The sequence below is a fragment of the Oncorhynchus gorbuscha genome, linkage group LG25, assembly GCF_021184085.1.
Source record: "Oncorhynchus gorbuscha isolate QuinsamMale2020 ecotype Even-year linkage group LG25, OgorEven_v1.0, whole genome shotgun sequence".
Taxonomy (NCBI): Eukaryota; Metazoa; Chordata; class Actinopteri; order Salmoniformes; family Salmonidae; genus Oncorhynchus; species Oncorhynchus gorbuscha.
Window position 1 is genome coordinate 4,962,537 of NC_060197.1, and position 11,545 is coordinate 4,974,081.

General features: G+C 48.2%; 1 protein-coding gene across 1 annotated transcript in view; it reads left to right on the plus strand.

Moving 5' to 3' along the window:
* LOC124014401 (membrane-associated guanylate kinase, WW and PDZ domain-containing protein 2-like) overlaps positions 1-11,545 on the plus strand; it is a 303,113-nt gene extending 291,568 nt beyond the window's left edge. Inside the window, 4 exon segments of the mRNA XM_046329317.1 lie at positions 801-944; positions 3,671-3,809; positions 7,522-7,742; positions 7,745-11,545. Of these exon segments, the coding sequence (XP_046185273.1) occupies positions 801-944; positions 3,671-3,809; positions 7,522-7,742; positions 7,745-8,338 (1,098 nt within the window). The 3' untranslated portion in view covers positions 8,339-11,545.

Sequence of the window (11,545 nt, forward strand, 5' to 3'; positions counted from 1 at the left end):
CCTGGTTCTTACTGCCCGTTGTCTGAATGTGTCCTGCTCCTTCCCCTCCTCCCTGGTTCTTACTGCCTGTTGTCTGAATGTGTCCTGCTCCTTCCCCTCCTCCCTGGTTCTTACTGCCTGTTGTCTGAATGTGTCCTGCTCCTTCCCCTCCTCCCTGGTTCTTACTGCCCGTTGTCTGAATGTGTCCTGCTCCTTCCCCTCCTCTCTGGTTCTTACTGCCTGTTGTCTGAATGTGTCCTGCTCCTTCCCCTCCTCCCTGGTTCTTACTGCCTGTTGTCTGAATGTGTCCTGCTCCTTCCCCTCCTCCTGGTTCTTACTCTGTTGTCTGTCCTGCTCCTTCCTCCCCTGGTTCTTACTGCCTGTTGTCTGAATGTGTCCTGCTCCTTCCCCTCCTCCCTGGTTCTTACTGCCCGTTGTCTGAATGTGTCCTGCTCCTTCCCCTCCTCCATGGTTCTTACTGCCTGTTGTCTGAATGTGTCCTGCTCCTTCTCCTCCTCTCTGGTTCTTACTGCCTGTTGTCTGAATGTGTCCTGCTCCTTCCCCTCCTCCCTGGTTCTTACTGCCTGTTGTCTGAATGTGTCCTGCTCCTTCCCCTCCTCCCTGGTTCTTACTGCCTGTTGTCTGAATGTGTCCTGCTCCTTCCCCTCCTCCCTGGTTCTTACTGCCTGTTGTCTGAATGTGTCCTGCTCCTTCCCCTCCTCCCTGGTTCTTACTGCCCGTTGTCTGAATGTGTCCTGCTCCTTCCCCTCCTCCCTGGTTCTTACTGCCCGTTGTCTGAATGTGTCCTGCTCCTTCTCCAGGACTTTGACTTCTTCACCGTGGAGCTGGAGAAGAGTGTGAAGGGGTTTGGCTTCAGTATCCGTGGAGGGAGGGAGTACAAGATGGACCTGTTTGTCCTGCGACTGGCCGAGGACGGACCCGCCATCCGCAACGGGAGGATGAGGGTAGGCTGCTGACGATGTCACATCCTGTGCTGAACTAACACTTCCCCTCATCATACTTACAGTAGCTTCTCTCCCAACGCTGGTTTAGTGGGATATTAATAATAAATCTTTGCTAGTCTTAATTGTCTGATGATTATCTTGGCAGCAAATTTCCATTTTAAGCCCTGGAAGAAAATAATCTGCTAATGCAGTGTGGCTGAGTGTGTGAAGGATTTGGGATGTTTTGACACCTGCTGGGTTAGTGGGTTTACTGGCAGTAGAAACGTTTCCCTAGTCTAGTCAATAATACATTAGGTACTATAAACATTCAGATGAATAATTAAAGGGTGGCTGCTTTTACCATGAGTAGTTTTCACGTTTGTCCGTTTCGTAATGTTCTCTCCAGGGACAGTCTGCCGGTCACCATCTGTTTAACACAAAAAAAGAAGTTCAAATGTAACGTTAGTACTCTTTGTAAAAAAGATGCCGAGCGTGCCAAGCTTTTAGTTTTTCCCCAAGTTCACACCTTCCTTCCATCACCTCTGTCAAAGTATGAGTCACTCTCTCTCAACAGCTGTATATGTTCTTGTAGCCTGCTATGTTCATCCAGAGTGACTCTGACCACTTAATGGCGTAAAAGATACAGAAATCTCACTTTACTTTTCTGTCATCGCAGTTGTTCTATATCTCCGAAAGTATCTTGATCGTCTCCTACCCGTCACACTTTTCTCTCTGCCCAATCTCCCTAGTGTGGGCCAATAGCGTCATCGCTGTGCATTCCTTATCTGTAATGAACCTGTCGGAGATAACGTGTGTGAAACGGCCCGTAGGGATATTACTCTCACTCCGTCACGGCGAGGTAAATGCAGCTCGGCGGGCCCAGGCCCAAACCCATCGCCTGGGGATGAGGGATAGCTAGCGGTCCTGTTCTCTCTCTTCTACGCCCGGGCCGGTATCGTGATTTATCCTTCAGTAATCACAGCTTTTAAAGGCCCACTCAAACTCTGCAGTCCGCCACACACAGGCCCAGTTTGAACTCTGATCATGGGGAGATGAATGGTTGAGGGGGAAAGGTAGGATCATCTAACACTGCTGTTGAAATGAACTGGGATGGGCCGGCCGGATGGCTATATAGTATAATACTTGTTACACCAGCAAGGAGCAGGCTCTGGTCAAAAGTGCACTATATAGGCAATAGGGTGCTGTTTCAGACACAGCCTTAGTAAGCTTGGCTGGACTCGAGATGGCATCTAGAGGAGAGACAATCCAAGGATAACCATGCTTCATCTGGAGGTCATACTACTGCTGTTGGCTTGGGTTTCAATTCTCTCATCCACACCCAGTCACTTCCCATCCATTTAAAGGGGAATGTCTCAGGCCGGCCTCTGCCATTCACTAACTGTCAGAAGGTGTAGATGGACGGGCGGCCCAGCTCCGCTCAGATGAGCCTAATAACACTTAATCACTCCCCTTCTCTCTCTCTGTTGCCGGGCGGATTCTCTCTCCTCTCACTTTCAAATTACTTCCACTATTAGCCGAGGACTTTTCCATTTGTTACAGTAATTGGTTTATACATTTGGCGCCGCAGCACGTGGTCTCCTACACTATCAGTCAAGAGGGCACTGATCCCAATTCCCAAGTGAAGGAAGTGTGTTAGTGAGATCCTTCAGGGGATATGCCTATACAATCGGCCTCCGACCTTGATGTTGTAGTCATAGAGAGGTCACAACCTTTTCACTGTAGTGCTGGACGGGAGGTGTAGTCTACTTAGTGAAATGAATAGGTTACTACCAGGTCTTCAGCTACTAATGTCCTGGGTCATATTCATTAGGAATACGTTTTGCAACGGAAAGCTAAAACAATTGTTTCTTATTGGACGGATTCAGATACTCCCTCCCTGTTTCAGTCTAGTTTCTTCCATTTGGTACGTAATGAACAACGCCCAGGACATTGGTATTCAGGAGGGTATCCTCTTTAGTCTCAACCCCCCTGCAGGGACGAGTCCATAATTCAATCTAAATGACATTATAAAAACGGGCTGCAGGAATTAATGACAACTGACACCACATTCATATTCATGAGTGCTAATTCTGATTAGAGCTTTACACTGGCCGCTCTGATCCCTTTGCACCACTATGATTTATAGATACACATTGATCCTAATAAATTGTGATCCACAATAAACTTGCCTTATTAATTTTGCGCTTTAATACGTAGTGTGTGTGCTTATCTCCGAGGCCTGCCAAGAAATAATTGCGTTGGGGGTTGCGGCAGTGTGTGCCAGCGTTCGTTCATCTAATCAGGGAATTGGTGTGAACTTGTCACGCAATGTAACGCATGTTTATATAACACAAGGTGCTCAGTGGGTTGGTGATTTTAGAGGTTACTGTCACAGTGGTCAATTGTCTATTTATTGTCTGTGCAGTTTCTGCATGGCAACAGGATTTCATGCACATACACACACCTGCATGCACACACACACAGCGGGGGACACACACACACTATCTATCTACAGTATTGCTCTCTCTCTCTCTCTCTCTCTCTCTCTCTCTCTCTCTCTCTCTCTCTCTCTCTCTCTCTCTCTCTCTCTCTCTCTCTCTCTCTCTCTCTCTCTCTCTCTCTCTCTCTCTCTCTCTCTCTCTCTCTCTCTCTCTCTCTCTCTCTCTCTCTCTCTCTCTCTCTCTCTCTCTCTCTCTCTCTCTCTCTCTCTCTCTCTCTCTCTCTCTCTCTCTCTCTCTCCTCTCCAGGTAGGGGACCAGATCATTGAGATCAATGGGGACACCACCAGGGACATGACCCACGCCCGGGCCATCGAGCTCATCAAGTCAGGGGGCCGGCGGGTGCGTCTGCTCCTGAAGAGAGGCACAGGGCAGGTCCCAGAGTATGGTGGGTTTCCATTCTGTCCCTCGAACCCTGTTGTTTACTCCTCCCCAGACCAAGGCTAATCCAGCTGTAACACACTCAAATACACCTGCTGACCTTCTAATCTCATCTGATTCCAGTAACACTATAATCACATTTTAAAAGTCACACGCATTTCTAAAATGATTACGTCTATAGATGATTCTTTACTCGGGCCTCCCGAGTGGCGCAGCAGACTGAAGCACTGCATTGGAGTGTTGCGGCGACACCACAGCCTGGGAATCCCATAGGGTGACGCACAATTGGCCCAGCGTCGTCCGGGTTGGGGGAGGGTTTGGCCGGGGGGGCTTTACTTGGCTTTCGTGCTCTAGCAACTTCTTGTGGCGGACTGGGCGCCTGCGGGTGAACGGTGTTTCCTCCAACACATTGGCGAGGCTGACTTCCGGGTTAAGCGGGCAGGTGTTAAGAAGTGCGGTTTGGCGGGTCTTGTTTCGGAGGATGCATGACTCGACCTTCGCCACCCCGAGCCTGTTGGGGAGTTGCCGCGATGAGACAATTTCGCAATCACTAATTTGGGTTGAAAAAGGTGGTAAGAATGACAAAAAAAAAACATCAACTTGTAACTATAACTCTGTTTATGTCTGGCATGCCTATCTTATAATGTACTTGTATTTTCTACATCCATAGCAATGTCTTTCTCTCCACTTAATACTTTAACACTGATAAACTTGTCTTTCTCTTGACTAACAATAGTGTAACTCTTCCTTTCAAGGCATCTGGTTTAACCCTAATGACTGGTATAGGTTGTTACTCCCCTTTCCTTAGGAATGGTACCTTCCAGTCTCTCCATGTGCATGAAAAGTGACAAGCATGGCTCCCCCTATTTCTTCCTAATGGGCCACTCTAAAGACACGGTTTGTGACGATCTGCATGTTCCAGTCTAATTCTACTTGGTGTCGTGGTTTGTGGTGTGGTTTTGTGTGCCCATGCCGTGGGTTGCAGCTGTGACTTCCTGGTCAGAACACACTGGCTCCTCCTCTCCACTTCAATCACAGTGACATCAACCTACAGTAGTTCCCCAGCTATTGGGGCTTTCAAGACAACTGGGGGGGGGGGGGCGAGGTCAAATCATGACTTCACTGATCTTCAGATCGGAAACTCTGAGCTTTATAAAGATGTCAGAGGTTGACCGTTCAAAACTATTTTCCCAGTCGGAGTTCGTTTTTTCCCCTGAGTTCCCTGTTGTCTTGAACACACTTAAGTCTGAGATTTCCAAGTTCCCAGGTGTTTTGAACGCAGAATATGTCCACGTGGTCATCAGGCCAGCCCAATGGAATTATTATACTGTATGTACACACAATAAATACATATTACACATTTAGAAAGATCCATGGACCAACTTTTACAAAATAGCGATTCAAACTGACAACCACTATCGTCTAGATAGATTAGTCAGAAATATATAGGCAGACTATTTCCTGTGATAAAATCCCACCGTGGTGCACGCTGAGGCCCCTAACAGACATTTATGTCCCCTACACCTCAGGGAATGACAGCACCTAGCGGCCCTCGTGGTAATAAATCGTGATGTGTCAGACTCTCCCATGGCCTCTGTAACGGAGAGTCACACTCCCGGCCTGTGGGTAGTGAGTTAGCACTGCACATGACTCTTCCACAGCCAGCCAAGGCCTCCACTGTGAAATACAGTCATCAGCACTTAGCTTTGGCAGGTGACCAGGGTCTTTAGACATAGGAAATAGTATTGTCTGTCTCCATCCTCACTGCTAGGAGACTTCTGATTTCCTCTCCCAGTCGGAGACTCTCCCCGGCCATTTATGACAGAGATTTTTTTGTTATCTATTTCTGTCTCTCTCCCTCCCACTCTCCCTCCCTCCCTCCCTCCCTCCCTCCCTCCCTCCCTCCGTTCCCTCCCTCCCTCCCTCGTTCCCTCCCTCCAGCCCTCCCTCCCTCGTTCCCTCCCTCCCCCTCCCTCCCTCCCTCCCTCTCCCCCTCCCTCCCTCCCTCCCTCCCTCCCCTCTCCCTCCCTCCCTCCCTCCCTCTCCCTCCCTCCCTCCCCTCCCTCCCTCCCTCTCCCCCTTTACTCCATCAGAAAGGGTTTTTCTATTACCTGCCCGCGGGTGACATAAAGCTGTGAAATACGCACCATGAGCCCATTACACTGTCAGCCAGAGGACGCCATATTAAATCACCAGCGTCACTTTTCATATCAACTATCAACCTGTGTGTTCTGGGCAGAGCAGTCACATAAAAGTGGAATAGCCATTTGTAACATGGATGTGGGGGATTGTGTGGATACGTAGATGTTTTTACAGGCCTAGGTTTATCTGTATACTGAGAGGATGTAGTATTTATGTTTGATGCGCTGCTTCGGGGTTATTTAACTACATTTTGCAAAGCGGCTCTGTATTTTCAGCTCGTTTATACAGTACTTTGCAGAGGAAAACGAATTCAAAGCTTATAAAAACTGCATCCTGATGAAATAATGAAGTTGAATAAAAGACGGTTGCCACATTTCGTATCACATAATATAATACTGTGTGTGTGCGCGTGCATGACGTTTGTGAGTATGTGGACGTGTGCATGCTGTGTATTGTGTGGATGTATTAGAGCATGTGTACATTAGTCCCCTCATACAGAGTACTAGAGTATGGAGGTTGTATTAAGGTCAGATCCAGTCAGCTAGCTGGGCAGCAGGGCCCTCACCCCTCAGAACGAACAGAGCCGTATCCAAGGTGACAGCAGGCATTAGCTCAGCACACATACTCCCTCTCACAATCCTATTGGGCCACACTGCCTCCACGGGAGACAGGTCATCACTTCAATACACCAAGCAGTGGCTGATGGGTAGCGGAATGAGCTGGTGTGAATAGTTCAGGGTTTCAGAGCGCAACAGGCACCTGCATTGACTGTGAGCCTGCTCACTGAGCTCTCTCCAAACATCAGACCTTCCTAGCTGGTCTGGGAGTCCATCTAGTCTGTAATGAGGCCTCATGGAACTAGCCTCCCTCTTTCCCCCTGCTAGTTAGATGATTGGCGCTAGCCTTCCTGGTGACTTCCCCCCTGCCAGCCTGTTTGTAATGAATGATTACCCTGGGACTGCTAGCTCAGCGATGCAGAGAGAGAAGCTAACAGGCCAAGCTGCAGTAGCCTCTGAGGAGAAGGTAGAGCCCTGTAGGTTTAGCCACTACCGTGGTTACTCAGCCCAGAGCACCGGTGGGGAGTCTCGAACCCGCAGGTTTTCTCTCCCGAGCCAGGCTGAAGCACCGCCTGATTCATTATATCATCCATTCCATTAATAAACCTGTTTTCGATTTCTCTGCCCCCTTCTTAGAAGTGCTGAGGCTTTAAAGGGAGCTAGGGAACTGAGATGTGTGCTGCCTAAAAGTGAACTTGCAGTGTGTGACTTATAGGAGTGAAGTGATATTTCACTTGCAGCCCATACCACAAAGACTGGGTTTGATTGTTGTGATTGCTATAATATGGATGCTGTCATCCATGTAGACTAGAGGCATGTTTTTTGGCTTGGTGTGTGTTGTTTGGATAAATCTATAGATTCATAAATATATCTCTATAGGGCAAACTTCCACTTAAGTCAACGTTTCACTCAGTCTCCCATTGACATCCATGCATGACTAAGTAAATGGAAGGTAGGATTCGCCCCTGACTGTTAAGACTATCCTTTCCCATGTCTAACTGTGTGTTTGTGCCCCAGCAGACAGTACCTCCCCCTGGGATGCACGCCCTTCAGCCTCCCCAAGTCTGTCGGAAGTAGCCCTGCCCCCAGACACTCTGACCATGCCATCGCCCTCATCTCATCTGACCCCGTCCCAGCAGCCCCCAGGCCCCGACCTGGCTCGCCTGCCACCGCAGGAGGTCCCGCGGGAGCCGGCGGCGCAAGAGAGCAGGAAGGCAGATCGCTCCCAGAGCCCCCGGAAGGCCCCGCCGAGCCGCAAAATCCGGACCAGACCGGTCACGGGAGGAGGGACCGGGACCGGCCCAGTGGGAGTGGTTGCAGTAATGGGAGGGCCAAGCAGAAGGAAGGTGGCAGGTCCACCTGCAGAGGGAGCTGCCCCAAAGAGGGAGGGCCGGTGGGGAGGGATGAGCTGCTACCTGGGGGAGGGGAGCCCAAAAGCTCCTCCAGGGGGAGGTCTAAGGAGAGGATAGCTGGGGAGAGCAGCGGCACATCCCAGGGGAAAAGAGAACCCACACAGTCCCCGACGAAAGGCTCCAAGCCCTCATACACAAACTCTAACGGGAACGGCAGCAGCGGTGCTGGTACTCAGAGCGGCAGCAGCAGTCACCCAGACGTCAGTGTCGGGCATCAGGGGGAGCCGGGGCAGGAGAAGCCCAGGCCCAGAGAGGCAGAGAGGGGCCCTGGAGAGACCCGGCCCTGCCGCCCCACCAAGAGCACCAGCAGCGGCAACACGGCAGCGGGTAGGAAGGCCACTGTGTCCCCTGGGCCCTGGAAGATCCCCGGCTCTGACAAGCTGCCCAGCACCCTGCGCTCGGGCACGTCCACTGTGAGCAGATAACACCTTGGAGTATACCCACTACCAGACCCCCAGGCCGGGCTACACTAAGCCTGGCTAGCCCCTTCATTGTCTCCCCTCGCCCTGCCTCCCCTACCCCACCCTCTAGACCTCAGATGTAAAGGGGGGTTCCTCCATGCGTTTTTAGAGAACCATTTTTATTTATATTGTACTCTAAATTATTTTGAGAGATATTTTACACCGACCACCTTAAGAACTGGAAAGCATCCACTTAAAAATTCAAAATAAGAAGAAACCAAGCAGAATGTGTGTAGCGTGACGGGATCCTTGAGCAGTGTTAAGGGGTTCGAATACAGGAAGTTCATTTGGAAGTGCTCAAATCCCCACAGCACTCCAGTCCAGGACGTACATGCAAATTGAACCACTCACCGATTGGTTGACTGTGACACTGCAGTTTTTTTTTATACAATGAAGTCTATTTTATGAAAGGAATGTTGAAGAGGGGTTGCCTGTTTTTGTGTATTTTGAAAAGAGAGAATGAAAACCAGAACTAGAAAAAGAGTATACGCATTAATGGGACTTTGCCTTAAATAAGAGACTGTACGAGACTGAAGAAGCTATCCCGAGGAATCTATCAAATGGTATAGAAATAAATCTATTATATGATGAGTATTAATATGTGGGACGTGATCATCATCTCTAATGCATACCTAGTCGGGCCAATGGTAGCTCTGAGACGCCTCATAAGCTCGACGAGTGAAGGAACACAACACTGTTTTTCAACACTCCCTTATGACTCCACAGCCACAAATCCACTATAGTATTGCATTTCTAGTCTGTGTGGACCCATTCTACGAGACTGCAGTGGACTCTAAGGGCTGTTCGTGCTTGAATCATCAACGGTTGGGTCACAGGAGATACATCTCCCCCTCACTGTGCTTCGCGAACAAAGCAATTTGCTGGGGTTTGTCTGGTGGACAATGTGGAGAGAGTGAAGGCTCATGGGATATCGGGGCAGAGTGCCTTACGATCAGGGACCGACGGACAGAGAGGTCTGTTATGGACTTAAAGAACCTAGAACACTCTAGACTGATGTGGTTCAATCCAGGCTGCTACCGTACAGTCAATACCAATGTCCCAATATTCATATACATCTGTGTCATGACGGACATTCATGGTTTTATATCTGATTGTTGGCATTTGTTCACTATATTTACAGACCCCACAGTATTTATTTGGTCAGAAAACATTAGCAAATTTTTCCATTTCCTTACAGATTGAGGTTAGTTCCACAACTTCTGGCGTTCTGTTGGTATTGCATTGTCAGATATCGAAACGTCTAGACAGAACATCTCTAACAGATGGTGTAATCAAGCTGTAGCTACACAGAATTACATGTTTGGGTGAAAAGATGGCAAGGGTATGAAAGCAGGAAACTACACAAGTATTTCTGGTGGGGATCAGAGACAGAGAGAGAAACATTGCCATTTGTCACGAGCTCATTCATCACTTAAATGTGTCTAAATGCTCTGTGCTTCACTTAAACGCTGTTCATTTACACAACACATGAAACACGTTTATCTCCCAAAGACACATATGTATACATTACAACTGACAACTGTCTGGATATTCATTTCAACGTTTGTTTAGTCTCTAAGTGTCTACATAGCCAGTGACGTTAAAATATATATACACATCTCTCTCTACCAGATTGTGGCCCAATTAACTTCGGAGCTCTACACTCCCCCATTACCAGTTTACACACACACACACAGTTAAGACACACACAGTAACACACACACGCGCGTCCCTCAGAACCGCCTTGTCATCCGATGACTAAGGTAGAGTTTTTTAGTTTTTTTAACTCTCTCAAACCCTCTCTCTGGCCCTGGGACTCACAGAAGCTAATTCATCTGTCACTCTGATAACTAGTATACTATACATGGAGATGTGGAAAGACTACAATCATCTAGACATTATGATCATTGACAGACACAAGAATCATTCTTGTCGATAAAAGAAAAGTCATTAAGGAGCAATCCGAATGTGTCCCCTTTAGTTCCTGCAGACATCTGATTTTTGAGTGGTAATTTGCAGTGTGTCGAGCTAACAATCCAGCAAAGAGAGGATGACATTGGCAGAACAAAGCTGTCCCCCTCGGGTGGAAGAAATGCAGACAGTCTTTCAGAATAGCAGTAATTACGAGAGAGGTGAGTGATGCGCTGAGCCCATTGGAATCTCTATTTATGAGAGGAAAATATATTTCTTTAAAGCACAAAGTGGTTCAGAGAATTGGTCTATAAATTGTGCTGGGGAACTGACCCTGAGTAGAGAGGAGTCTGTGGCTCAGCTGCTGTCTGGGCCTGTTTGAATACTTTAACAATGCATCCTTCCTCTCTTCCTTCTCTCTTTCCTAACGTCTTGTAAGAACAATGGTTACTTCAAGTAAGTAGGCAGCAGGTAGCCTAGATGTTCAGAGCATTGGGCCAGTAACTGAAAGGTTGCTGGTTTGAATCCCGAGCTGAATAAGTGGAAAATCTTCCCTTGAGCAAGGCACTTCACCCCAATTGCTCTGGATAAGAGCATCTGTTAAATGACAATAAATAAATATATAATAATGTAAAGCAGGTACATGTTCATTCATGTAAGTGTCACTGGTTACTTCAAGAAAGGATTCATTTGAACAGTGCCACTGTGTTCACCCCACACACAACCATTCCTATAGTGTCTGGCCAGTCCTGACTGTATACTGCACCTTCATCACTAAGCCTATCATGACTTCTGTGTTCACCCCACACACAACCATTCCTATAGTGTCTGGCCAGTCCTGACTGTATACTGCACCTTCATCACTAAGCCTATCATGACTTCTGTGTTCACCCCACACACAACCATTCCTATAGTGTCTGGCCAGTCCTGACTGTATACTGCACCTTCATCACTAAGCCTATCATGACTTCTGTGTTCACCCCACACACAACCATTCCTATAGTGTCTGGCCAGTCCTGACTGTATACTGCACCTTCATCACTAAGCCTATCATGACTTCTGTGTTCACCCCACACACAACCATTCCTATAGTGTCTGGCCAGTCCTGACTGTATACTGCACCTTCATCACTAAGCCTATCATGACTTCTGTGTTCACCCCACACACAACCATTCCTATAGTGTCTGGCCAGTCCTGACTGTATACTGCACCTTCATCACTAAGCCTATCATGACTTCTGTGTTCACCCCACACACAACC